The sequence below is a fragment of the Vulpes lagopus genome, chromosome 24, assembly GCF_018345385.1.
Source record: "Vulpes lagopus strain Blue_001 chromosome 24, ASM1834538v1, whole genome shotgun sequence".
NCBI lineage: Eukaryota > Metazoa > Chordata > Mammalia > Carnivora > Canidae > Vulpes > Vulpes lagopus.
Window position 1 is genome coordinate 24,187,532 of NC_054847.1, and position 27,700 is coordinate 24,215,231.

Genomic DNA, 27,700 nt, shown 5'->3' on the forward strand with positions numbered 1-27,700 from the left:
CACCCTGGGCCAAAGGCAGGTGCTCAACCACTGAGCCACCCAGGCATCCCTAGAGTTACCTTTAAATACTACCTACCTCTTATAATCTGTTTCAAAATTTGAAAGTCAAAATAAAAATAACAAGTTGCATCTATCACTTCATTCACAAATGTGACCTCTATAAGGTTTCTGATTATGTCAAAAAAATCAAATTTATATTTTAGAAATCAAGATTTGAAAGCATGGAGTTTAAAAGAAAATGCCGAAAAAAAAAAAAAAGAAAAAGAAAAAAAAAAAAAGAAAATGCCGTAGGCTTTTAAGGCAATTCCAAAATAAGAATTCCCAAAATGTTTTGAGTGCATAAACCATTATTAGAACAAATTTTTAGCCTCCCATGGGGTTCTAGCTAGTATATGTAGAGAAAAACACGTTTCTCTGACTTTTGAAATATTTGTTAAAAACAAAAGTATCATAATGCTCTATTTTTGCAACATTATATTTTATTAAATATTAATGTAGTTTTGGTAGGAAGCTACATTATGACATAATAGTTAAAAAAAAAACGAAGGCCTTGGTGATTGAATTGGAGTTCTAGACTTAATGGAGCTTTGACACTTAACTGTTGGATTTTGAATGAGTCTAAATTTCCTCTTGTATGAAATAAGAGCTTGTATTTTTATAGGACTGGTGTTTATAATGATTTAAAGTATGTGGAAATATATTTTAAAGGCTATAGCATTGTGTCAAGACAGTTGCCATGTGCATGCTACAACAACATAGCATTATGAACCATTTACACCCCAATCACAATCTCACCCACTTTCTCCTGCCTGTTTAAAAATGACATCAAAAGGAAAATATGAATGGTACTCCAGGATACTTCGTTCTCATTACACTTGAGCTCACGCCAGGCAAATTCACCTAACAAGATTTGGTAGCCACAGCTTATGGAGTTAAAAAACAGGACAAGGTTCCTATCACCTTCTGGGTAGAAAGAATGCTACTGCTGATATGATATCTTGAAAGCATCCAAAATTAATCATATTGATTGCATACTTATAGTTATTTAAAGAAAATGTTGGTTATAAATTGCCTACTAATAATATTTAAAAATCAAATATTTCTTAATGAAACTCCTGCCACAAAATTGGACCACGAAAGACACAGGAAATAAAGACATTTTACATATATAGAAAGGAAGACCTCCTAAATTTATTTGACATATTTTTAACTAGGTATAATGGAAAACCTGATTATCATACCGAAATAAAAAATATTAGTAAACACTGAAATATGCAGGTTTTAAAAGCCAAAACACTTACATTTGAAATTTAATTAATGTGGAAATAAAAAACTAATAATGATTTGATAGTCAATCACTATTGTGATCACTCCTTGAATATCAGGGCTTATGTCTCCTAGGTGTAAGTGTATAAATATCGTTTTTTTCTTTCTCAGTCATGGGGAAAGGATACATATGATAATCTGGAATGAAGTAAATCCTGTACTTTGGGGAGTTAGAGTCTTCCCTCAAACTCTCACAGACAAAGATCTGTAAAGAGTTGGAATTAATTAATGTATTTGCTATTTTAAACACCATATATTTTAATATTTGAATGACTTTACTCACATTATTCAAGTTGTAATTTTAAGTCTTAATTTTCATGTAGATGAAAATAATTATGTAAATTATGCACATTAATTAAATTATGTAAATTAATTGGGGAAATTATTTTCATAAAATTGTTTTGTTGCTATGTATAGCTTTAGTCCCTGGAAACTCAGAAGATCACTCTGTTAAATTAATGTATATACAAATGTATAAACTGTTCCTTAAATATAGATGTTACTATTTATCATTCTTTCCTATTAGTGAAGAACTTAGTATCATCATAGCTGTTCTTACAGTGATAGTTTCATTAAAAAAGAAACTCATCTCTGTGCTCTTCGTTTTATGTTCTTTGAATCTATAAAATAATGCACTTTGAGCTTAATGTGATTATTTGGCTTTGGCAGCCACCTAGGAAGCTAACTAAAGTTATTTGCAGTGTACAAATTTTAGTTAAAAAAAATAATAGAAGGAAGAGGCCTTAGCCAACAATTAATGAAGTTACAAGCATATTTTTTTCTTTCACAAATACCATTTAACATTCTAATACTGCAAGAGATGGCCCAATGATTTTTTATAAATACATATACATTAAACAGCACAATATTTTAAGCTAGAATCTGTCACAAACGCTAATGAATATAATATGCCAAATAAATGACATCTCTGACCTCACACCATTGGCTGATTCTTATATACCTGCTATATATAAGGAAAAGCCAAATAAATATTGTGCCAATCCAGAATTCATTAGCAGGATCTGTCAGCTGTGTAAAAGCTTCCTCCCAAGGATCTGACCAGTACTCTGGTGCATACTTGTTGAGCTTCATTTACAAGATTGTCAGAAAACTAAATGTATTTTCACAGCATCTTCCAAATCTTTAATCAAGTAATGTCTAATGAAGCCAAAAGGCTATTTCTCAATTCTTCTCCACTTCCTCTTTCTCCCAGTAGGATATTCACGAAGATAGCAAAGAAGATGACACACACCTTAGTAGTAAGAGGAGGGATATCTATAATCCACATATTACCAAATGAAAAGTTCAAGTGCCATTCTTCACTTCAAGGGGAGCTTGAAAGGGGGATTTGTTTTATTACAGGGTCTACTAATGCCAACTCTAAATCCCCATCCTTTCACACAAGAGTTTATAAAATCCCTCTTCCATTTGTGAAAAGGAAACTCCCACAATACTGATGCACAAAATGACATTTATTCACATTAAAAGCCTCATCAGTTATTTCTCAGCAGTCTTTATTCCCTTCGCAGAGGGGTTTATTGTATTGTTTGGCATGAAGGAAACTGGCACTCTGTGATTTAACAAAGTCTGGCCTGAAACCAGTACTCCGAAGAGTTTCTTTAAAGCTACCCATTTTCCAAAGATTGTATTGAGTCCTGTGGGTTTCTAAATGGGTCAGAGATGAGTTTGGTACAAAACAGGATCATAAAGGTTTTTAAAGATATTCTGCTTTACTGCTGAATATCTGATATTCTGATAGACTGCTTTAAATCATTAGTACTGCATTTGCACTGGAGCCCATGTTAGGCAGCAATGTATTCAAAAGCTGTCTCTTCTCAGCTCACCAGGGCTCCTTGGGTCTCATCTCAGGAATTAGGGGCCACATACCTTCTCAATCATTTTCTCAGCCTTATCGTCAACCAGTCTTTAAACAAGCAAGCAATGGACAATTCATGGCTTTATTACCTAAACACCTGGAGAGCTTCACAGAGTTAGTGCCTACACCTATGAGACGTTCTCAAATTGGGCTTTTTCCAAGACCAGTTGGGGGAATAATTACTTTTATTTACTTATCTGTCTAAAACTTCCTATTACTTCCAGATGTCACACAGGAGTGATAGAAATGTATTCCCTACCCTCAGGGAGTCCATAGTCTAAGAGAAAAGATATTATGGGACGTCTGGGTGGCTCAGTGGTTGAGCATCTGACTTTGGCTCAGGGCATGACCCAGGGGTCCTGGGATTGAATCCCACGTCGGGCTCCCTGCATGGAGCCTGCTTCTCCCTCTGCCTGTGTCTCTGCCTCTCTCCCTCTCTGTGTCTCTCATGAATAAATGAATAAAATCTTTAAAAAAGGAAAAGAAAAGATATTAGCATTGGGTAACAATTACAACAGTTTCTGACAATTGCTTTGACGGGAATATTCATAGGCTAGTTTGCAAAGATGAGAAAGGGTACCAAGCCTACCTGACTGGTGACAGAAGATCTGTTTGGGGTATTTAAAAAGGTCATTCTAGTAGCAGAATGGTAAATGGATTGAACTTCCTAGTTCTTTTCAATGAATGAAGTTGTATAAAGATCCACTTCCAATATTGACAATAATGAAGATATGCCATTTCTTCTTTGATTTATTCCATTAAATATAGCCAGTATGGGCAGGATGATACTTATAATATTTAAATTTTATATAGGGCTATATAGTTTACAAAATATAGAGTTTTTGAGAAAATTCAGTAAAGACTTAAAGTATCTATTTTCTGAGGAATGTGCTACATATTATGAATGATTTAGTATCCACTTAAGTGTAAATGACAAATCTTAAGTTGTCAAACATTTGGTGTGGAAGGTGATCAAATCTGTTATAATTGGTATAAGATTACAAATTTCCAGAAATAATTCATTAACACTGAAGATGTGCTTTAAAAATAAAAAGAATAATACCTCTTTATATTTCAAAAACTTCTTCAGGGTCTGGTATTAAGATTAAATCTACTGCTTAGCAATGATTTGTATTTTATATTATTTTTTGTTTACATTTCAATCATTAATATGACTATTTCTCTTCATGAAACATTTTAAATAATAAGTATCTTATTTTTACATGTTCCTTGGGGTTGTATGTGGTTCTGGTAACTGCAAGTTAAATTAGCCAAAATATCACTTAACCTTAATTTTCTAAAAGTACTTAGATAGATAAAATATGAAAGCTGAACTTCTATAGTATCTCATTTCACTTTACTTAAGGCACTTGTCATCGCAAAAACTGAGCTGCCATGTTGCTTGTACACATATTTACCACCCTTCTAAAATCCTATTTGCCACATTTCAGCCTGATTTTTTTTCTTTCTAACACAGAAATGATGTTTTTTTCATTATTGTGTCACTCACGCCTTTTTCCTAAGTTTAATTTTATTCAGCATGTCACAATAAATGTTTTCGAAATAGTTAATTATTAGTAAGCTGTGTTTTCCTGATATCCATAGAGTTACGTTAAAGAAATGAGAATAAAGATTCCAAAAACTGAAAAAAAAAATCACAAATGTGAACAGACTGCCATTAGTACAGTTGTGGAATAATTAAGTTTTAATTCTATAAAGTGCTATAGAATTTGTAAAGCATTTTGTTTTTCTTATTCAGGTTTAAAGATTTGTTGATTGATTGATTGATTGATTGACTGACTGACTTTAGAGAGAGAGAGGAAGAGAACATGAGCAGGAAGTGGCAGAGGGGAAGGGAGAAAGAATCTCAAGCCAACTCCATGCTGCATGCCAAGCCCCATGCTCAGTCCCAGAACCTGAGATCAGACCTGACCAAAACCAAAAGTGAGACACATCTGACCTCACCACCCAAGAGCCCCTTCTTGTTCAGTTTTAAAGGAACGCCATATAATAAGTTGTCATTAATTACATTTAACAAACACAAAAATTCAGTTTTGGAGAAAATATATGACTTGTTCATGGTTACTCTGCTAGGAAGTAGCAGAAGCTGGAGCCTGGATACAAAGCAAAATCTTTGACTTCAGGGCTACTCTATATTCCATTGTAACTTTTATGCCATTATTATACAAAATATACCAGAATTTAATACCTTTCATTTTTTGTCACTTAGAATACACCATTGCGTAGTGCAAGCTGCCTTTCACCTCCCTGCATCTCATTCTCAAATCCTGGATCATTTTTCATAGCATGCTAAGACAATTCTAGAGTTTAATAATTAATTGTAATAAACCCTTGAAGAAACTAGTAGTAATAAGATATTTCCAAAGGTAAAAATTATATTATTTCTGATATGTATTTACTACTAAGCAGTTTTACTGTGTTCTTCTTTAAAAATTGATTGTGTATATATATAAACTCTAATTCAGCTGAAATCATGAAATAACGGAATACATACATGTTAGCATAAAAAATATATTATAAAGTTAATACAAAACTTTATATTTAACTGTTATATATTTTGCCTTAATTACAATAGTCAGATGTCCTAAATGTAAACAAATGTCTTTTTCTGATTAAGTTGATTCACATAATTGATTAATTTTGTGCAAAGATGAGCAGGAGAGAAAAAGAGAGAAAGAAAGAAATCTTGATATGTATTAAAGTATTAACACTTACTTTTATTTTACAATATTTTCTGGGCTAAAGTAAAATAATACCATTCAATAAGGTTTATAAAAAGATGCATAAATAATAATTAAAGATATATATTTTAATAAAAACAGATTAGGTTCCTAAATTCTTTGCCCCATTCTACTATTATAATTTTTAGACCAAAGTATTACACTTCAAGAACTTTAGATCACAAATATGTCTTAATGGTTCCAAAGAGTTTTTTTTTTTTTCAAAGAGTTTTCTAATATATTCTGTTTCTGAAAACCAAATATCAGTCCTTTAAAAAGAAAAAAAAGAGATGGTTCAAATATAAAAATTAATTCACAGGACCTTTCTATAAACAAATATAAAATAGATATGTTCTCTGAAGTGAATATTTCCTATGATTTTAGAGACTCTCATTCTAAATTATTTTTTCTCAAATAATCTATTATTCATCTTCAATTCCATGTGAAAGAGTAATCCTAGATTTAATGTTAGCTGGAAAATAAGAAGCAATATGGTCTGTCTCTTCATACCCTCTGCTAGAAGTGTAATTTGCATGTAATTTATCAATAGATATTTAATAATTAACAAAAAAATAAATTCACTAGAGCATGGGTTGCAAATGCCACTGACTACTATGCTCCTTTTGGGAGAAAAAAAAATCCATCAATGAATGAAAATACAATTCACATTTTTAGAGTCCTTCCCATTTTAATGATTACTTCATGGCACCACTGTTCTCATTTCCTGTAATTGCTTCCATTTGAAACACAGGCTATATGAGAATCTAAAGGAGTAAAGTATTAATGAACTAAAATCTGACAAGGCTGAATGAGGATTCTTGGACATTCAACACTTTTTCTTTGAGTACCAAGTGGTTGGGATATATACACAGTTTGTTTTCTTTTTCAAATACTCCCTTTACCTTTAGTGCATTTTTGTATCAATTAACAGGATGAATTAATTATTTTTAAAGGGACAAAAACAACCTATGGATGCCCACATTGCTCCATGGAACTGAGATCTAGTAACTATATTTTCAGTTACAGATTTTGGCTAAAACAGGCATGTAGAATGTATTTGCCAAGGTCACTGGAGTTAGATCATTTGCATATTTCCCCCAACTGACTCCAGGTGAAAATTACTCAGTTTGTCAAGTGGTGGGTGTCTCCTTCATTACCTCAGACACTGTGCTTACCCAAGAACTTTTCCTGGTGAGTCTCAAGCACTGGTCTCCTTTTCAATGGATTTTTGAGAGACAAATATCTCAATTTTCACGTGACAGGATTCTTGTGTTACAAAATGAAACAAGCTTAAAATAATTCAAAAAAAAAAAAAAAGAGCATGATGACCTTATAAGCAGCATGAACCTCAGTGGACTAGGAAAGAGTACATTTAGAGTGGACTTTGGTAGGAAACAACCATTTCCCAAAGATTGTTATTGCTTAATGAGATCCGTGACCACACATCCATTATGTGGGATAAACATGGATCCCTGCTGGTTCCCCAAAGCTTGCTGACAGTTGGTGGTTATGATGTTAACTCACTTTAACACCCTAGAAATGTTTTAATGTCTTTTTGCTCCTATTTCTATAATATTAGAGCCAAGCTTGAATTCACCATGTAGAAAATATAATAGCAAGATTAAAATAGTATAACTTGGACAGTCTCTAGAGCAGTTCTGTGTTACTACTATAAGCAATGCTTATTTTAGGAGGGCATCTTCTACCGTTTTGGAAAGACAATTTTCATAGTATCTATAAACCAATCAGATACAAGAAATCTTCAACTATTGGCTTACTCTAACAAATAATGTTCCTTTAGTAAAGGAAACCCAAGATCAACAGTGTACATATTTTGCCTACAACTATTAGTTTTTATCGCTTTGTAGGAAAGCAAAATTTAGTAGTTTTGGTTTTAAAAAGACAAAAATAATGAATAAGCATACTTAAAAATTTTCGGATTATTTTGTGTAAAGAGTAGCTCTTCCTACTGAGAAGTAAAACATGCCTATCATGCATTCCTCGCAGTCCCCCTATCCAAAGAGAAAATAATAGCATCAGAAAAGTACGGTGTTAACATTCAAAAATGATATCTGGTTCAGTCGTTTTCAAAAGCTGTATAGAATGATATGTGTCGTATTAAAAGACACAAAGCTAAGCCTTGATTTTTGTCTTCGGTCTGATTTTCTGACAGAAAATCTTTGGCGCACACACTCTGTTAAGAAAGCAAACTACCCTTTATGTAAATTTATCACTTAGAGGCATTAAACATTTACTTGGTATTATACAGTCACATCATTCTTTCTGGGGGAAAAAAAATCAGTGTTTTTCAAAAAGTACAGTAATACTTGTGGAGCATAAAAGAAACAACAGATGTTCCTCCTGCCCCCACCTATTTATTTTTTAAAGCAAATGCAAAAGCCTTATATGGGTAAAAATAAATAATAAAACCTTGGAAAATTTTTGTTGTTAATCTATAAAAGCAAAAAAAAAAAATGCCATTTTAGTACTACCACCAAGGTCAGAAAAATATCCTAGATTACCAATAAATTATTCTTCCTACTTCCAGAGAAAATATAGCAAGGGTATCCCCACAGGACACCCAGCATTAACACAAAGTCATGACCTGAAGCACTACCAATAAGTCAGCAAGTTGTGGGAATAGCTATTTCAATGTAGTCAAATTTTCATTTTAAACTATTTGAAGAAAAAATAAATTCTATTTCTAGAGACTAACGTCAGAAGAGAATATGAGAATTCTAGTGAAATTTATTCCTTGCAAGTCTCGTTTCCCCTATTATAAAGTAGTTCATTAACTATCTCTAGAAATTTCATTTTTTTTTTAAAGATTCATTTATTTTTTTGAGAGAGAGAATGAGCAGTTGGGTGTGGTGGGGGGAGAGGGGAAAGAGGGAGAGAGAAACCCAAGAGAAGGGAACGCGTGCTGAGTGAGGAGCCCAACCAGAGCTCAATCTCATGACCCTGAGATCACAACCTGAGACAAAACCAAGAGTCCGATGCTTAACCAACTGGAACACCCAGGTGCCCCTATTTAGATTTTAGATTATTTCTTTTAGAGATGACTTTAAAACGCCCATCTTAGATCCACTGAGTTATAAAGAACAACATTTTCTGCACATCTTACTATTCAGGAGTTCTTGAATTATCCATAGTAAACTACAGAACTACTTATTTAAGGTCAGTTCTCTTGCTCCTCGCTAACTTTGTACTTGCAATTCCTTAGGTTTAGAAGGTTCCCATCTAGGACGGAATAGCCTACATGACATCTTTGTGCTAATTAGAAAAAGGAATCGCCTCTGGTCAAATGTAAGCCCCGACTAGGGCACAAGCTTAGTAAGCAGAGTGAGATGTGGATGTCACTCCCCCCTACCTCCTCCGCCTCGTCCTTTTGCAGACTCTGCAACAGTCTTGGTCTTGCCTACCATAATTTCCCTTGCTTCTCAGAGTTATTAACTGCCAAGGACAGGCAGCAAACGTATGTAGATAGTAATAAAACATAATAGTAACTAGCAGTGATTGTGAGTTGGTGGTTTATATATATCTAATCCTATCTTGTATTTCTTTGAGCTTTTTTGCAAATAAGCAGAAGAGTTTCAAAGAGATTATATATCCTGAGCAATGTGACACAGACAATATGATAAAGCTTGAACTGGAATCCAAAATGACTGACTTCAAAACTTAATCTCCTAATCTCAACCCCAATGTGGTTTTTTGTTTTGTTTTGTTTTGTTTGTTTTAGTTTTTGTGGGGTTTTTGTTGTTGTTGCTGCTTCAATTACAGGGAAGAACTCAAGTGTAGGCTCCTGGATCTGTATGTACTTTTCTCTCCTTATATTGGAGTGGTAGAAAGTACAAGATGATCTTGGGACAAAGAATTTGGAGAGTTTTTAGAGAGTGAGCCTTTTACCTGTGGATAAAGTTTTAACTTTGTTTATTGGAATATTTATAACCTGCTAGAAGGATTTAAAATTGTGTCTTCCGGTTATATCACACCACATGGGGACATATTAAAATAATCAACCACCCAACCGACAGGAAACATTCATCTGTTACAATGGGAATCCTGGGATGAACAGTATTGCTTTCTGCTCATAGAATGAATGTCATTCTTAAGCATTTTCATCATACAAGATCATATGACAGGATACATTACAAAACTAACCATTATTACTACTACCAGTACTAATAAACTTGCATTGATTACAACTATAAAAGGACACTTTATATGGATTTTCTCAAAACATCAAGACTTTATGGTAGATATCATTGTATTTTATCTATTAAGGAAACTGAGATTTGAAGAGATAAAGAAATTATCAAAGATAAGACAGCAATCTTTTCTTATACAGGAGTACACAATAACACTGCTGAGCATTGCAGCAAAGCCAAAGCTATAGAACAGTTTCTGTCTTATTGTTTGCATTATTAATTCTACTATGTATATGCATACCTAATACCACATAAGAAATATTCTGTCCAGAAATATTTGATTGGAATCTAATCTAGCCTGTAGATCTAATATACAATTTATAGAAAACATTGGTGATACAGGACAAATATAAATAAAATAATAAGGAAATAAAACACATTCAGAATGCAAGATATTCTATAATTGGCAGAATCATTTCGAAAGATAGAGGTCATGGAAAATAAGATGGGATACTGTTCAGTATAAATGAGAGACAAAATAGCAAAGAGACAAAATGATCTATGACTACCTAGTATTTAAAATGAAAAAAAAATTAAAAAAATATAAAATACATTTAAGGGAAAATTGGAGAAATGTAAATAAGCCAGCAAGATCAAAGAGGATGGTAAATGAAGGAAATGATTTTTGTTGGAGGAATCAGAGAAGATGTCACGGGATGAGAGGCATTTATTCAATGCATTCCAAGACATTGCTCTGTGATTTTTCAGCCTATATTGATTTCCTTGCTGTCTATACTCTAACCCTAACAATAGTATTTTTGAATAAATATTGCTAGGTAACATTATCTAAATGTTTCTTATATGTAAGCCTCTTCTCTCCAGGATTTCCTCTTCTATTTTTCTAATGGGCTCTGCAGTGCTCAGAACAAGCCTACATCGTTGACACTCAAGTACACTGAGGCAAGAGGATCTACAGGTCCTCCTCCTAGCATTGAGTATATTAACACAAAACAATATGTACTGCAATAAAACTCCAGTGTAATTTAAAGGATTAAAGGATTCTTTCAAATTAGTTGTAGCTCCATGCTCTTTTTTGCAAAATTCAATCAAACTAGATGCTAATAAAAATAAGTTTGCCATTAGCCAGCAGGGGGAAGAAAGATCCTTCAGTGGTTACAGAATACAGCTTCGACACATCTTGGTGAGGTGGGAGTCTTTATGCATTATTCTCCTTATTTTACCATGCAGGAAGTAGACACAGAGAGAGGCTAAGTGACTTGCCCAAGGACAAAGAGTGAGTCAGATGCAGAGCTGGGAATTGAGCCCACTTCTCCCGGTTCCCAGTGTACAGCTTTTCTCAGCAAGCCATAATGCCTTTCAGATGGATCATTTCCTAAAATGTATTAAGTTGTTAAAAATTCAATATGGGTGTTGCATTGCTTTCCAACTAGTTCTGTTTCTCACTACCTTCCTAGAGCTATTATCAGAACCTAAACTGATGGTTGGATCAATAATCTCACATCTATGTTTTTTTAGACAATATGTCATTAAAACTGGATATATCCAAGCACCTAACATGAATCAGAGCCTTTGGATAGTGAGGTTGTATTTGGCTCTTTTGGCAGGTGGGGGGGAGGATCCTACAGTGAGGAGGAAAAAAATTGCAGCTCGAAGTAAGGAGAAACTGGAAATTATCAGGAAGAACAAGACCTCATCAATCACCAGAAAGGCTTAAAAACAAACTCTAGCAATATGATGTTCATAGGGGCACTTTTAAGGAAGAAAATTAAAAACTGCATACATTGAAAAAGTAAAGAGCCTAGGCCTTTTGAGAAGATTCTAGACACTTGTTTTTATGCAAAGCTATTTTTCATTAGCTGGAATTTTACCCATTGGTTCACTGGTTCATCTTACCCATGAATCATGGGCAGGAACTATCTTTTTTAATTACAAGATATTCAAACTGTGCTTCTATTGTGCTAACTAAACCAGAAATGCTAAGTGGGCCAGATATTAACACCCTACATGTCTTCTGACTTGATTATTGGAAATATCACCAACTCATGACTGTGCCCTTTACTAAAAAATCCAAACTCAATTATAGAATCTCTTTCTTTTTTTTAAGATTTTATTTATTTATTCATTAGAGACATAGGCAGAGACAGGCAGAGGGAGAAGCAGGCTCCATGCAGAGAGCCCGATGCGGGACCAGATCCCGGGACTCCAGAATCATGCCATGAGCTGAAAGTAGACACTCAACCTCTGAGCCACCCAGGCGTCCCTAGAATCTCTTTTAATACAGCAACCTGAATAACTACCAATCAGTCAAGATTTGTCCAAAAGATCAAACCCATTCACTATCTCTGGCATATGCTTTTCTATTCACTACCCATCCAAAAGGCAAGATACAAAATCCCTATAGGCCCATGGCCTCACCTGCCAAGTCTGATCTAAAATTATTTCAAGATAAAAAGTTTCATTTAAAAAACTGATTCAAATACTTAGTTTAGATATACTAATTCTTATGTCAACATAGGTATGAAATCTAAAGACAATGCATTGAAATAGAATACACACTTGGCTCTTGGTAACTCACAGCTTTGCCAAAGAAAAGAGAGGATGAAACACAAATCTACATGTCATCCCACCTGTGTGTGAATAAGAATTTGTCTACCCATTGGGATCATATCTCTGCCATCTTCGCTTCACTATATTTTTCTTCTCCCTTTTACTCTCTTCTTTTCTTTTCAGTCCACATCCTCTCCTCTGATTCTGCCTTTTTATCTCAACGGAGAGAGGAAGTTTTGAAGGCATAGATGTAGGACCGTTGAAACTCATCTTTGGTATCCTTCCTCCCAAAGCCATGACCTATAACAATTATGCACTCCAAATTTCAAGGCATTATGCTCAGCTTTCCAAGGCCACCTTTTGTTTGCAATACACCTAGTAAAATGTCTTTTTTTTGTGTGTGTGTGTGTAAAATGTCTTTTCACTGTGACTCAGTCCAACCCAATGCTGATGCCTACAACCGCAGGATTCCATCGTAGGTTACAGGCTTTCAGCTTGGGTGTTCGATTCATCAATTTGTGTTTTTGGCCCCTACAACATTTTTGTTGTTGTTGTTGTTGTTGTTGTTGTGTGTGTGTGTGTGTTTTGCTTTTCATCTTGATGGGGCAATATTTAAAACTTAAGGCATTGTGTGTAAAAATCCAGATTCTGGGCCACTCTTAAACTATTTAAAGGTCTGGCAACCCTTGGCTCACCTTCACCCAATACACAATTTGCTCCAGCTAAAGATCAGCTGCTCCTTTGGACAGTGTGGGGTTCTCTAATTGACATGTGACCCGGGGCACCTTCTGACTAGCCCAGGTGCTGTATGTATTTGTATTTGTAAAACTCACTCTATATCTTGCCCTTTAATTCATAAAGTTCAGTCAAATATGTCTGAGTGCCATTACTTAGCATGATGTGCAATGAGGTCTCAGCAGCCTATTCTCTGAGTAGAGATTTCAGAAGCCATAGGTGATCTATTTCTATGTAACTTTAGAAGAAATGTGGCCTATCATTTGCTCTCACCTGCAGAAGGGAGAGAAGAGGGCAGGATTGCTGCTTCAGGTTTCTTTATACGATTTCCTGCCTTTTAAGAAAATGTTATTATTGTATATTGAGTTCAATACTCACATGGTGACTTTCAAGCGAGAGTTTGAGACTTGGCGATAGAGCTATTACTGCTGCATTTCACACGAAAAAGAGTTTTACTAATCCTCTTTGGCATTCATCTCTAAATCTTGGTGAACTCAAGTAGCTTCAATCTCTGAAAGTTTATTTTTGACTTAAGTGATTTTCCTGCTATTGCTAGATTTTTTCAGGTGTCTCGCCAGCTTAACTGTTATCTGAATAAAAGCTTTGTTTATTTTCCTTGGCTCTTTATAGCAGGTTTAAGTCTGTTCCAAGGGGTCACAACATTTCCTGCCCAATGCCTTTTATTCTAAGCATGCAGTCAGTAATTATTTTTTACTTTACCTAAAATATAAATAACTCCCTTATACTCATTTTGAACTTTTTCCCATAGTGCTTTCCTTATGAAAGGGGGGGAAAAAAGCCCTTCAACAGACCTCCGTGTGATGTGAGCAGAGTTCTAGTCAGGGAGCATAAATCATGCCTCATACTCACAAATATACAAGTAACCCTTCCCCTTCCTGCTGTTTTCAATTACTCAGATTAATTTCTTTCCAAACTTTTTGGCACCCCTCTGCTAAAGTACACAGCAAACAAATTACGGTGAGTCCCAAATTAAATATTAATGCAAAATCTTTCAGCCTCAAATTTCATTTGGTCCAGTCTCTCAAAAATTCAATAAAATTTTGGTGTTTATTTCATATTTAACTTATTTCTAGGCAAAATGTTGATTTTACTACTGAAATTCTGGGGTCAAATTATTAAAGGGGATTTTGACAATGGGAATAAAAAATCGACTGAACTTAAAATCATACATAAATTCGATTTCTGCCCATGCATTTAGCAAATGTCTACAAACCTGCATGCAAGCTATTTACAAAACAAATAAATTGGATGAGATCTTTTGTTTCAATATTTTGTTGTTGTTGTTTCAATACCTTATTTCTAAAACTTTAAATGCCAAAGCTTTGGCTCTATTTTAACCTAATGTCTTTAGTATAGGTATTCCCTTCCTTTTTTTTTTTTTTTTTAAAGATTTTATTTATTTATTCATAAGAGACACAGAGAGGGAGAGAGGGAGAGAGGCACACACACAAGCAGAGGGAGAAGCAGGGGGCCCGACGTGGGACTCGATCCCAGGTCTCCAGGATCAGGCCCTGGACTGAATGAAGGTGGGGCTAAACCACTGAGACACCCAGGCTGCCCTGTCTTCCCTTCTTTAATCGAAAGATGTATCGTGTTTGGAAACTAAGAAAGCAAGTTATCTTTTTTCAACATTCTATGTAATGATTACGTGGTTTTTCCAAGGTAATTTCTCTGAATGAAGTATTTCCCCCACAGTGCTGCTGCGAGAAACATAAGGTAAATAGTGTCAAAAAGGTTGATTACTCCCAGTTCCTTTTCTGGCTCTAGATGACCTGTATAACTGAAAAAAGAAACTGGGTGAGAGTATTTGGGGGGTTAAGTTCATACTTTGGAATGCAGATTTGAATATGATATTTTAAAACCAATCTTTGACTTCTTCTCAAGGTAGGTAACAGGAAAGAGAGGCGAAAAAGGAAAAGAACAACAACAAAAAAAAATCAATAGAATCAAATCCTGAAACAATCTTTAAATAACTCAGGGTGCAGAGTAATTCACTCAGTTTCATATTAACAGTATTTCCTTCAAACACTGTATTTCCTTTCTTTATTCTCACAAACCTCTGGGCTCTGATATTTTTTTTCCTTTTCCATCACTTTTACAATACCTTTCTCTCTTTCTCTTAACTCTTTCTCCTTTCTTGACCCAACAAGAACTCAATAGACCCAAATGAGTTTGTTTTGTAGCCATAAGCAATCCCTCCCTGAAAATCCAAACTTGTACAATTGTTAAACTAGTGTTTCATTGCTTGTCCTGGTTTTTGTTGTTTCCTTGTTTCTTTCTCTAGTCTATAAATCACACTGAATGGTACATAGTAGTTACTGTAACAGTTATTCAATGACTGTGTGGATAAACACAGAATAATCCAAGGGCCCTGATTGACAAAGAAAAATACCCACTAGGCCATAAATGCTTACCCAGTAGATTTTCCACTACTTACTGTCACTAACCCCATTCCTTTCTACAGCTTTCTGGGAATTTCCAGGCAGGGTAATGAGTATGGCCCATAGCGCTTCCCTTAATAATTTCTTCCCTTTAATCAAACATCCATTAGTGGGAACTTGACTATCAGCACAAATTCTTCTCAATCATGTCAAGAATTTGGGGACAATGAAAATGGGTTCTTCCTTGGAAACTCTGGGGATTTCAAGAAAAAAAATTGCACAAATGCATCTTCATCACATGGGGCAAGGCCTATTCCTTCTGCTGTTATATATTCATTTAGATTAGTAGAAATAACAGAAAAGAAACAATCACTGTCATATTTACTAGTGCTTGGAATACCACTAAGTGCATTATTTTAACTCAACCCCTGAAGAATACTATGAATCCGACTCTACTAATTCCTTTCTGCAGGCATGGTGTGGGAAAATATGGGGTAATGGGGAAGATGGTATTAGTAATTCTGAAATATAAGGGAAAGGTAGTAAGGCAAGCAAAACTGCATGGTCCACATGAGACCATCACATGCTTTACGCTGAGAAACATGTTTCATGAAACTTAATAAAAGGTGCTGCAAAAAGGAATGCATTCATCTTTAAATAACCTTCCGTGTTAACCTTTACCTTCAAAGACAATAGTTTGAGGCTGTATTTTATGCCTTATCCTCTCAATATGTTGACTGGTGCTGTATTCAATGTTATAGAAAATCTTCCTAAATTCAAGATATGAATTGCTCCTCTGCCTGGTCCTCATCTACACTGTCATCTCCTCATGTAAGCCACCAACATCTCTCTCCAGGACAATTGTGACAACACTTTAACTGGATTACTGTATCCCTCTTATCCTCCTTCATTCAGCAGCAATAAGCATGAACTCTAAAAAATTAAGTTGTGTCCTGTCATCTCTGATTAAACATCCAAATGCTGCTTGTTGTAATAAGAAAACCCAAATGTCTCACTTTGATCTGCATGGTCCTGTCTGACATGTTCTGGCTTTATCATAAATATGCCCTTTCCTACTTGTCCTCTTTCCCAAACACACACAGTTCATATCAAACACACAGACTTCCTTTCTCTCTCTAAAATACCAAATTCTTGACTCCTTCTCAAGGGTTTGCATGGAAAGCTTCTCCTTCAGAACTACTCATACTTGTTCCCTTTCATTGTCTGCTGTCTCAGCAAATAGGTCATCCTTCTCAAAAGGCCTTCTGTGATTACAACCACCCATCACTCTCTTGATTACATTATTTTGTGTTTCTTCTTAGAACAAAATATTGTTTGTTTGCTGATTGTCTCTTCCTACACTAAAATGTAAGCTAAATCAAACCAGGTACATTGTCTAACTTGCTCAGTTGCCTCATTCCCAATATCTAGAACACTACCCACCACATATTTGTTCTACTTTGTTAAATGAGTGGATATATAAGTGAATGACCACCTGCCACATGGATTGCTTTTGAGAATCATGTGATTTCAGTAGGAGAAAAAAGAAACTAAAAAAAAAAAAAGAAAGAAAGAAAGAAAGTGTCCTGAGAATGTAAGGGATTTCTGGTTTTATAGTGCAATACAGGATATAATGTGTCTTCAATATGTTATCTTCCATGCTCTCAGGGAAGGTATAGGGGACACCACTATGCCTCTTTTATGGAGTTGGTTAGATTGGTTTTCTGTAATACTCTGGTGGTGTTTTCACAGGCATTCAGATTAAAACACACGTAAGAGAAAACCCTCATGCTCTCCAGAACTTTATGTTCTCCCAACAATGATAGCAAGCAAGAAGAGTGGGAAAAGGGCTAAGGCTTTGGTTCTTATCCCTATCGGGATTAATTTCAAAATAGTTGACAATATCCTTAACAAGCACAAATAGGAAGAAAGCAAATCCTAGTAGGGGAAAGAACTATATTCAAGGGTGGACAAATCCAGAATGTTTAAATTCTAATTTCTATCTATTCTTAATGTTAGCCAATGTTGGATTAAATCAACATATTTTCCCCCAAGTAAGATTTGTATGCCACTAGCATTACACACCATCAACATGGTGCTGGTGAACTGCTAGCCTTTTTGTTAAGTAACAACAATACCAGGACTCAGCAAAAGGGCCTGAATTCTGAGTTAGTAATTCTATCTCTAAATCTTAGTTGTTTTTTTTTTTAAATGCAATCTGAGAAATATGAATGCCCAGTAGGTATGATCATAATATTTTCACCTGATAAGGCAAAAATCTCACCCATGAGCTGGCATCGTTATCACTGTACTTTCAAGAGCTTAATTATGAGAAAATGCCTTAAAAATTAATAGAGTTGAATAAAGTGGAATATTTTAATAAAGCATACTTGCTATTTTAACATTTTCATGCCAATAAAATATACCATTAAAAGCTTTAGGAAATGCACACAAGGTCTTAGATATTCTAAAAACCAAATCTTTTTAAAATTTCTAGAATGTATGTTTTAGCAAAAGTCTGAGGTTCCTAATTGCCTCAGTTACTTAGTCTGTGTGGAAGTTCCAATAAATCCTTACTATCAATGCACTCTTTCAGCATCTTTGTCCTTCTCCTCATATATCCTAATTTTTTAAAGAAAACAGACCATTATAAACCCATTTCTGTTATAAGCTTTATATCCACAGTTTTTCTTTCTCACAAATATCTTAAAATACCCTTGGAACACTCAAAGCAAGCAACCATAACTAAGTTTCACTTCTCCTCTTCTCCCCATCCCCATTTTTAGCTATCTTTTTTCATTTTAAGAAGGGCTAAGATGATAAATTGTCATTAAAGAAAAACTCAGCGGTAGAAAAATTCTTAAGGAATTATGTATTCATATTTCTAAAGTTAAGCTGTCTTGGAAGTCTTGAAGGATGTCAATGCAATGTGGAAAAGTTAGGAAGGAATGTCCTATTGATTGTAAGAATAAAACAAGAGACGATCTGTGGTACCTTGATCTTACCTAAAGAAGAAACGCATTCTTTCGAGTAAAATGAGGTCGTGTTTCAACAATACCTGTCTTTGGTCTGAAGGCTAAGCCAGCCAGGACAATGAGGTGCACGCATCTCAGGAAGAGATGTCTGACTGTTAATAAGAATGCATTGTGAGATAAAATGTAATGCCGGCATCTTAGTAAGGCAACAGGCTCTATCTTCTTCAATTTTTTTTTTCTTTTTTCTCTTACTTAATAAAGTTAGAAGAAATCTCATATAAAAAGGTACTTTCTCAACTCATTTTCTATAAAGGATATAGTTATAATATTAGTCATGTATAATGGAAACTTTCATGTACATGATTATATTTGAGAAAAATGAGATTAAACAGATGACTGTACAGTAAGAATATATTAATCAAAATTACTTTTCATTGTTTCTATAGGTAAAGACACCTTGGACAAGTGTTGCATATCTACCACTATCCTGGAATATTTGAGAAACCCCAAATATATCATTCAACAAATATGAGGGCAGAGTTATTGAACAATGTAAGTAACATATCATTATCAACGTAAGCATTATTAGCCTTTTGCCAAGGTGATACCTATAGGAACCCGACCTACCAGGAAATCAACAGCAAATGAATGGGTCCATTTATTTAACTACACCATTGCATTTTTTAACCATATTTGGACATCTAACTGCAGACTGAAACTAAGTTAATATGATTGCATAAGAAAAGTTATTATAGTCATATTTATAAACACACTAAATCCTGTTGTCCATTTTATCATTGGAATGATTTCTACTCTATATCCTGTGTCGAAATAAAGTCTTAACTTTGAAACAATATTTAGGAATATATTTTAATTTTTAAAAATATTTTACATAATAAGAAAAATAAATTCAGTTAATAAAACCAATAAAAAATAAATTTCTAATTTCATTCAATAAACGAATTATCTGAGTATGAATGAATTCAGAGCATATATTTATTTGCATTCTAATAGGGTTTTAGAATACCCCTATTATGACAGGGATACTGGCAAAGGTACACATTACTGACTCTACAAAGTATAGAAGGTAAGTGTCATGCATAAGCCTTTTAGGAAATATATTGTTATTGTTATTTTTCCATAAAATTCAACTTTAGGCTTTTAATGCAAGATCAGTTCTACTATTTTACCACATCTGACTGGCTACTATCTAAAACTTGGATTCCCATTTAGTTACGAGTCAGTTTCATCTATTAGTTTAGTCAGGAAGCTCAGTCAAAATAATTGGGTTTGTATAAAGATAGCCTAAATCAATAGGATGGAATGAGAGAGAGAGAGACAGAAACTATATTTTTGGTATCACTGAATTCAGAACAGAGCAATAAAAAATACATATTTTCTAACTTGGCCTTGTAGTTTTGCTGGGGGTGGGGGGGAAAGGAGGCCACCAAATCATTTATGAGGAGGAAATAAAGATCTAAAATTGTGGAGGCAGCTTATAGCAGAAAAACCTAATAGAAATATGTATATATATTTATTATATATATAATTTATATATATATATATATATAAACAAACTTTGGAGGTCTAAGCTTACTCATTATGATGAGTTGCAAAATCTTCTGAAGACTTTATTCCTCTTTCTATAACACAGAGGGTTCAGATGTACTTGGAGAAACTGATATTTTATTCAAATGAGACAGCACAAAATAGTGAGAACAGTGATTAAATATTATGGCAAGCACAATTCTTTCCGTAAGCAAGTGAGGTAGGTACACTCATTGGCACACATGTGTTAATCCGAAAATAACTTTAAAAACTCTAATTTTTAGAGATATGTTCATAGTTTTGTATATAATATTTAAATAATAGAACCTTTTTTTTTTATCACCCCAAGGAACTAACAAGCTCTAAAGATCTCCATCCTAAATAAAACAACTGGAAAATGTCCCCTAAAGCGTGTAGGCCATTAGATTTGTGATTGGTATGTGGCAATATCATCCTTATGCATCTAGGTAATGGGTTTTTATATATAGGTTAAATTTGGAGAATAAGCATCGTGAAATGTAAAAAAGAGGACTGAAAAGTATCCTGCCACTTTTCTATCTGATTGTGTCCTTCCTTCCGCACCAAAAAACAAACAACAAAACACTTCGCTCTTTGTAATCTCTCTGCATCAAGGTAGTTTTTTGTCATTATTCTTAGTTTAAGTATGGGGACCCAGATTTCTTCTTCTAGGTAGTTTTTGAACTGCCAGAATAAACATGACTATTTCCTGATAGAAGTTTGGTCCAATATGTATTCTGGTTAACTCTAAGTAATCAACCTTTAACTTTAGTTTTGTTTAGCATTCCAGCTACTAAAAACATTGTTTCAAATTATAAGCATGGAGGGCATCATAATTATAGGTATTTCAAAAACAAATCCATTTTAACATTTATATCTCCTCCACTGCCAGACTTTGTTAGTAATGTGGAAATTCATCATTAGAATATTTTACGTTAAGAGTTGAAAAATAACTCTTAAAGTTTTTCCATTTCATATTTTCATTTTTCAAGGAGGCAATATCACAAAGACATATTTTCTGGAATTTGGAAAAAAAAGTTTCACATAAAAATATCTATCTCCGATTTTCAGACTAGAGTGATGTTTTTATCTTCTAATTTTTTTTTAGATTTTTATTTATTTACTCTTGAGAGACAGAGAGAGAGGCAGAGACACAGGCAGAGGGAAAAGCAGGCTCCATGCAGTGAGCCCTGATGTGGGAATAGATCCCGGGACTCTGGGATCATGCCCTGGGCCAAGGCAGGTGCTCAACCACTGAGCTACCCAGGCGTCCCTAGAATGATGTTTTTAAAGGATGTTTGTGCCAAGGCAGGTATTTTAAAGAAGATACACATATATGATCTTTAAAGAAGATTTTAAATATATATGTTATATAATTTATATTATGTATATAGTAAGTGGGTTGCGCTCATTGCTAAATTAGTTTAATGACATCATGTTGGTATAATCATGTTTAACTTTTAGCATTAATTCTACTTTCTTTGAATGCATCTATCTAAAATGAAGACAAGTGTTTCCTTTGTACAAGAATTGTTTTGACAGACAGCCACAGAAGATAGAGAAATCTTTCAATACATCTGGCTGGTACTTTTTACTATCCCAAATCCCTATTACTAGGAAGGAATTGAAGAAAGGGAAGTGCACGTTTCATATAAGATGTAAAAATTAATAGTGGAATCATGAAAACAAATCAATCATAGTAATATATAGAATGGGGGGAAGATACAGAGACCCCTCACCATTGCAATGACTGTAGAAGACCAAATCATATTCAGTCCAGGTAACTTTAAATGGAGCCTATCTTTTTGGTATACCCAAGGCTCTGAAAAGAAAATGACAAGGCAAATAGTAAGAAATTAATGTCCTGGAACCAATACACTTGCAAACAAAAAATTTCTGCATGTCTCCACCGTGAATGACAAGTATATTTAGAAAGTATTACCATAGTTAAGAATATGTTCACCATATCACTCATCCCCCCACTCTTTCTAAGAAGATAGACTTCCTTCACTTCCACTTTAAAAAAAAAATCACTTCCATCTTAATAATCCTAGCATTCTTAACACTTGAATTTTCTGTAATATTTGCATGTATCTCCCCATTCTTCAGGGTTTAATTATATCCACCCTCACACCGACAGAAGTTTCCTTATTTTAATACTGCAAGCATTTTCAGAGGATATTCGTTAGGAAATGAGAAGAAGATAATTATTTTTTAGAAGTATTATTTTGTCTAAAGATACTTTCACCTCTTCTTTAGGAAATACTAATTTGGATTTAGTCTTTTCCTAAATTTATCATTTGGGGTCCCCCCCCCTTTCTTTCCCTCACTTACTCTGTTCACTGCGACTCACATTCTTTCTCTTAACACACTGAAATTGTTCTTTGCTTCCACTGTCTCCTTCCATTCTTACCAGTTTTAATTTAAGCTTGAGAAAAGAGAAAGAAGAAATCTTGAAGATTACAAAGACTTCTTCAAAACAAAACTTCACGTTTGTGGAATACAAAGAAACGCGGATTGCAGTTCATTCTTCTTTGAGGGGAGGAAGATTAAAATTTTGACATACACATGATTGCCATTTTTAGATGGCTTCATAGACGTATATATTTAACTGGCTAAAACAACATGAACTTTGATTATTTGAAAATATGTTTCCCCATCTTATCAGACTCAGGAACTTAAAAGAGATTAGTTTCAGGTTTCTCAATCCCCTTTATTTTCAGAAAATTTGACAATTTAAAATACACTTCCTTTTAAGTCTTAATCCTTATCAAGCAATACTTTGATATGATATGACATTGTTATATGACACATTGGTTGATCCTAAGTGAATATGATTTATCCTTCACGTTTTGCTGTTAAGAGTTACAAAGATGTTTCCTTTTTTAGATGTGAAGAAATCTAATAAGAACTGACATGTACATTAGCTTAACTCTGTATCAAAATCAATATAAACCAAGAAAATAAACAATGTGGAATTAGAAGGACAAGTGAATATGTGTAGATTCAACACAAGCATATATATGTTAAAGTACTCTTCCGTTTTAAAAAAAAATGGAGTTTATGCTCATAAACTTACAAAACAAAGAGCAACACAGGTAGAAGGTAATAATACAACCATTTCTAGCTATTTCCTACAGTTTAAGAAGACACCCATTACCCAAGATATATTTGGAGAACCTGAAAGTGATTTCTCATTTTCTTGCATGAAGCTAGCTCCTGCACTACAAAACACACCTGTGTAATTCACATGCCTATTTTATTCTTCAAGGACAATTGACATAAGCCTGTGCAGAAAGCTACATCTCATTAACCTCTTTCTTGAGTTTATATTCCCATATCGTCTGTTTCAGCATTTCACTGAGGAAAGTTTGTCATAATGCAGCAGCACTTTCTTTTTTAACTTTAAACATGATTTCTTCCCCCCCCCACCTTTTTTTTCCCCCCAAACAGGACCCACCCTTTTTACTTTTGATAATGTGAGCTCCTCTCTGACAGGCAAGTTTTGTTAAATATATATAATAGTGACAAAGTGTTGGTCTACAACTATTTTTACTTGTACTATCTTATAATAGTACTTTTTATCCTGACATGGTGATATATGACACTATTTCAGTTCTAGGAAAAAGTAACAATCCTTTCCCATATGCCCTGTTTATATCTTAGGATGTTCCTCTTCCTCATGGAACTAAATGTGCACCAAATCGCAATCCTTTGCGATATTTAGTTTTCTATCTCAGGAGAAAATTGGAGGTTCAACTTTTTATATATAATTCTCTTCAGGTATTCATTCTAATCATTGCAGTAACAACTCTCTCCCTCGTAAACACATCCAAAATCACTAAGGACTTAGCTCCAGATAAGGTCAAATTTGCAGAGACCGGGGACTCAGAAAAAGCCCAATAGCAGGAGTCTGCAGTGCCATTATATTTGGCTAGCTCACAGGGCTGAAAAGCTTCATTCTGCTCATCTGCTCCGGTCCAACTTCAAAGATTCTTCCTAAGAAAGGTTGAGAGCTGATTGTTCCAGATCAAAGACATCATCATTTCAAGTTAGAGCTATGTGCTTCCATTATATCAGTATAGTTTTCGACTATTCCACACCAACTTCAAGGCAAGTTAAGACAAGTTTAGAAGCTATATGGTTAGGTGGCAATGATATGTTTAAAAGATGATCACTCAGTAAATGTCAGATTTTCTAAAGGAACTAATATCAGTCTCACTACTGGTAAAGGAAATGTGTGAGCACATTGTAAAGCCTGTAATCTGGTTGCCAACAGCAGGTTGGATAGAAACACTACAATTCATTCTCCTGTTCTTTCCTATAATGAAGCAATAATTTTTAGTCAATTCATAATTCGCTTCATATGAACGCAGTCACTAAATCTCCCAATGCAATATTTTGCCTATTTACTTGACACTGAGATCCAGGATCCTTGCTATCTTTGTTACTTCTTTTTTTTTTTTCTAACTAAACATCATTGACAACAACAGCAAACCAAAATGTTATCAGTCAGTGTGAACACACACACACACACACACACACACACACACACCTAGATCTAAGATACTCCTGATTTTACTCTAGGGAGTTAACCATTCCAATGCCGGCAGCCCAAATATTCATTTGTCTTTTTTTTCTCCCCCCCCCCCTTTTTGCACCCGTGCAACTGTTGTCAAAGATTGTCAAACTTGCACAGGGATTCCTGGGTTTCCAGATCAAAAGTTTACACGATCTAGGTGTATTAACATTCCCACCTCCTCTCTCCTCTGCTCCCCATACGCATCCCCACTCCAACTTCTTCCACCCATCAAGTATTTGGGGGGAAAAAAGAAAAAAAAAAAAAGAAAAACCAGACAGCCAAGCAACTGCAAGACGCCAGGGGTGGGTAAACGTCTCTCGGTACCGTGAGCCGGGCCACAGACCTTGGGAATCAAAAAAAGTCAAGTTCCAGCAGGTGCCTGAGGCCAGCAGCTCCCTGGAAGCCTGGCCTCGGGGCTGGGGCTGGGGCTGGGGCTGGGGCGCGCGGCGGGAGGGGTCCCCAGGGCCTGGGCGCCGCAGGTCGGGGGCTCCCCGCGAGGGGAGCGCAGGGCACACACCGCCCGGGCGGGGAGCCCGCAGCAGCGCGGAGCCGCGAAGTCTCGGAAAAGCCCATCCTCATCCCCGCGTCTGCAGCGCTTGGCTTGCGCGGGCAAGTCCAAGGGGTCCCAGTGCGGACCTCGCGGGGACCAGGTCCGGGGAGGCGCGCGGGGGGGGGGGGCACCGGGCTGGGACGTGGCCCGCCGCCCCTCTCCCCCACCCCCGCCAGCCAGAGCCCAGGGGCCCCCAGCGCCGAAGTTTCGCGCTCGCTCCGCCACCGGCATCGCCCAGCCGGAGAGCCGAGGCGGCGACGGGGGAGCCAAGAGCCAGGTGTGCCCTTACCTCGGTCGGCTCCCACAGGCAGCACCTTGGCGACAGGCAGTAATCCCGAGACCGTGAGGACGGCGAGGACGAACTCGGACATCGTGGTCGCCCGGGGAGGAAGCCCGCGTTGCAGACTGCTCCGCGGCGCCCTCGGCCCGGCGGCGGCGGCGGCGGCGGCTCGCGGCCCCGACCCGCGCGGCGTCATTTACAAATGTCACTGGAGATGCTTCGGCTCGAGGAGCCCGGCCGGTCCGCCTCCGCCTGCCTGGAGCAGGATGTGGAAGGTGGAGGGATGCGCGCGTGAGACACGGGGAGGGAGGGCGAGAGCGCGAGCGCGAGCGAGGGGGTGAGCGCCGGCGAGCGCCCGTGTGTCTTGACTTCCCAGCGCAGGGTACGTCTGATGTTACATCACGCGCGGAGGGGCAGCGAGAGGTGCCCGCGCAGGGGGGTGCGCCGGCTCATCCCGAGGCCGCCACGCACCCTTCGTGGTCCGCAGGGACCCGGCTAGGACCCCGGCCGAGGCATGTCACACGACGGGGAGACACCGGCGCGAGCCCACAGCACCGCCCATCACCTTCGGTCTGTCTCGGTCTCCTGGAAGAGGGAAAGTAACTCCGGAGCTGCCTCGGGGGCGGTCTGGGTCCTGAGCCCGCGGGGAGGCTCCTGCCTCGGGCTGAGCCAGCCGGGCGCCGGGGCAGCTCTGCATTCAAGAGCCGGCTCCGAACCAGCGGCTGCGGCGCTGGGGGCTTCCCGGGCCCAGCAGGCTCGCTCCCGTCCCTCCCTGGAAGCTGCACTTCCCGGGCAAGGAGGGACGAGCCGAGCAGCGGAGCTTCTCGAGGCGAATGGTGTCCTCTGCTCAGCACACAGGCGCGAAGCGTTCCCGATTGCTCCTTTAACTTTTGTGCTGAGTAGCACCTGGGGACAGAGATGCAAAATATAGTGACTCAGCAGAAACAAAACCCAAAACAATCCCCGAAGTCATCACCCCTTGCCTGAGAAGAGACAGTGGATGCAGAGAGGTCCCTAAGCAGGGAATGCAGATAGAGCAAAGGATTGGCACTTTGCTTGCAGTGGATTTCTCTCTTTTCTCTCTTTAAAAGGGGTCCTCTAACCATTTTAAACCTGTGTTGAGGGTTTTTTTTTTTTACTGTGTTTTTTTTTCTCTTTCCACATAGTGCAGTTAGAGTTGAAAAACTTTCCCAAACCTTATGAGGCATGGCCATGGATCAGTGCAAAAATAAATAAATAAATAAGTAAATAAGTAAATAAATAAATAGTTGTTTGTACGACCACTTGAGTTTTCAAATACGATCACTCAAAAACTCAGAAATCTTAATAGTTGAAGGCGTATTTTTTCCCCTTCTAACATCAATAATTCTTGCCTGAGAAGTAAGGTTGAAAAATGTTTCATATTTGCTTTTTTGAAACTTGAAAGGGGTGTAAAGGAAACTATGAAACAGGATGACTGAAAGGCAAAGGGAAGATACCATAAAGCGCTCTGTGCCATTTACTGGTTGAAACAATACAGATGAATGTCCGCACTACGAGCTGGCTGTTTATGAGACAAAATTATCCAGAAACGTATTTGGATGCTCCTTAGAAGCCACTAAAATTAGACTGGATCAAAGACAAGAAAGGTGACTCTAAGGAAAATCGCCAAGAATATGTGAAATTTGCCATATTATACTTACACTGTGATTATAAAATATGCTATATTGTACATTTTAAATTTGACGTTCCCTTGTATACCAAACAGTTTAGTATCTTCAAAAAGAACCGCTTCCACCTTTAAGTGTATGTTTTATTTTCTTCTAACGTTGTTAGGTGTGTAATTTCACCTACTTATTTCAACTGTTTCACAAAAAGATGTACCATATAGGAAATATAAAAAGGCATTTTTTTTTCCTATTTTACTTCATACTAAGAATTCAGAAACTTTGAACTAAGTGGCCGAGTTCAA

General features: G+C 36.5%; 1 protein-coding gene across 1 annotated transcript in view; it reads right to left on the bottom strand.

Moving 5' to 3' along the window:
- LRP1B (LDL receptor related protein 1B) overlaps positions 1-26,494 on the bottom strand; it is a 1,815,754-nt gene extending 1,789,260 nt beyond the window's left edge. The window contains exon 1 of the mRNA XM_041739937.1: positions 25,759-26,494. Within this exon, the coding sequence (XP_041595871.1) occupies positions 25,759-25,945 (187 nt within the window). The 5' untranslated portion in view covers positions 25,946-26,494. The remainder of the gene's footprint in view (positions 1-25,758) is intronic.
- Positions 26,495-27,700: the final 1,206 nt, after the last annotated feature.